Source organism: Dendroctonus ponderosae, unplaced genomic scaffold (genome assembly GCF_020466585.1).
Source record: "Dendroctonus ponderosae isolate FM_Combo_2020 unplaced genomic scaffold, Dpon_F_20191213v2 Dpon_F_20191213_1, whole genome shotgun sequence".
In the NCBI taxonomy this organism is placed as follows: Eukaryota; Metazoa; Arthropoda; class Insecta; order Coleoptera; family Curculionidae; genus Dendroctonus; species Dendroctonus ponderosae.
Window position 1 is genome coordinate 26,216,232 of NW_026017110.1, and position 1,696 is coordinate 26,217,927.

The following is a 1,696-nucleotide window of genomic DNA, read 5'->3' on the forward strand; positions in this document are numbered from 1 at the left end:
CAAAGAACACCAATCATACATAAAAAACAGAGAATATCATAAATCACACATTTGTCAACATGCATTTGATAATTGCCATAAAATTCAATGGAATAAATCCACAATTTTAACAAAAGAACAATCCACAAAAAAACGTAAAATTAAAGAAAGCGCACTAATTTTACTAAATCAAAATAATTGTGTTGCTTCATGTTCATTTAATTTAAGTCATATATGATTACCTATGCTAAAATCTGAAATAGACCAGAGAAACATACACCCAAATTAAATTTACACCAAAATTATTAATTAACATTACCTTTGCTAATTTAAATAATGAGATTAAGTCAAAGTCACATAACTGACAAGTTGCACAGACGAATTATCAGAGCGAATGTTCATATACTGTATTATCCTACTATTGTTACACAATTTACTAACATACTCTTTTTTAGGTTCATTTAGGTTATCTGTAATAAAAGACATGAGGAAATTCTGTCTTTTTCAAAGATAAAAATTTTTGAGGCGAAATACCCAAAAAGAAGTTTGTAAAAAAATGAATCCTCCTCAACAATATAGAACTTATCTAAACATGCTGTTGAAAAAGTAGGAAAACGTAAAATGTAAGTGTTAATTTATATAATTTGACTGTTTTATATTGGTTTCTTAAGTTTTCTAAGATTTTATAAGGTTTTTAAATAAATCTAATAATTAGTCAATAACTTACAATGTAAGGCGCTAAATTGCTTTTACTTGCTGAATCAACTTGATTAAAAACTAGTTAATAAATATAAAAAATAATTTCAACAGTTGAGTTAAATTGTGCGTTTTTATAAGGTAAAAAATCTTAATTAGTAACCTGAAGCTGAAATACTGAAAGTTTTATGAATCCTTGTGAACGCATGGCTAGATTTTTCATAGTATACGGTAAAAAGGCGAAAAAATAACCTGCTTGTGTGCTTTGTGGTACTCTAGTGACCAAGTTGTTTGTGGCAGGATCGTGCAAATCCACCCATTGGGTTGTTTTTGACTCCACAAATTGTCCATCAATGAACAATTTGGTCGTTGGAGCTACATTCGAATATTGCCGTTTTAAAACATTGAGCAATGGATTCACCTGAAGTACAGAAAAATAATAAAATCGGAAACTAACTGCGGAATCTAACGTCTGATGCTTAACTTAAGTGGTTTTTCCAGGATTTTGAAGGATTTTTTATAAAATTCTATATTGAAATGTTTATTATTTCTAAAATTCGACATACATTTTTATTTGAGCCACTTTTCACTTCTTGTGAGTTTTATAAATTCTCTTAAACCCATGATTAAAAGTTGGATATTTATAGCCCCTTTTAACAAGACAAGTCGTAAGTAATTCACTGAATTTATTTCAATTAAAATATAATGCAATCAGAGTGATCAGGCAAGGGAATAACAATGGAAATTCTATTTGAAATTGAAATCAGGGGGAAAGGTCAGGCAGCCCATATCGGCCAGAAATATAAATCCCAAATAATAGACCCTCATTTGGAGGCTTGATCAATATTTGCATTAGAGCAAAACTTCCTTAAAACTGTACATTTTTCTAATTACAACATATTAGAAGAAAATTGTTAGTCGTGTAAGACGTAAGTAAATAACGAAACCAATAAATTCTAAACGACCACCTAAGTGGGCATAGAAGCCGTGCAGATAAAGGTTGACATATACAGTAGCGGTA

General features: G+C 29.8%; 1 protein-coding gene and 1 long non-coding RNA gene across 4 annotated transcripts in view; one reads left to right on the top strand and one right to left on the bottom strand.

Moving 5' to 3' along the window:
• Window positions 1-1,696, bottom strand: part of LOC109543983 (probable methylmalonate-semialdehyde dehydrogenase [acylating], mitochondrial) — a 5,954-nt gene that overhangs the window by 3,001 nt on the left and 1,257 nt on the right. The window contains exon 2 of one of the 2 annotated variants that reach the window (XM_048661426.1): window positions 928-1,096. The exons of the other annotated variant lie outside the window; for it this stretch is intronic. Coding sequence (XP_048517383.1) covers window positions 928-1,096 — 169 coding nt within the window. The remainder of the gene's footprint in view (window positions 1-927; window positions 1,097-1,696) is intronic. 2 annotated transcript variants of the gene reach the window in all.
• The window catches only part of LOC125502622, a 3,966-nt gene continuing 2,768 nt past the window's right edge, over window positions 499-1,696 (top strand). Inside the window, exon 1 of one of the 2 annotated variants that reach the window (XR_007280390.1) lies at window positions 499-602. This is a non-coding gene — a long non-coding RNA (uncharacterized LOC125502622). The remainder of the gene's footprint in view (window positions 603-1,696) is intronic. The other variant, XR_007280389.1, reaches the window with a different exon arrangement.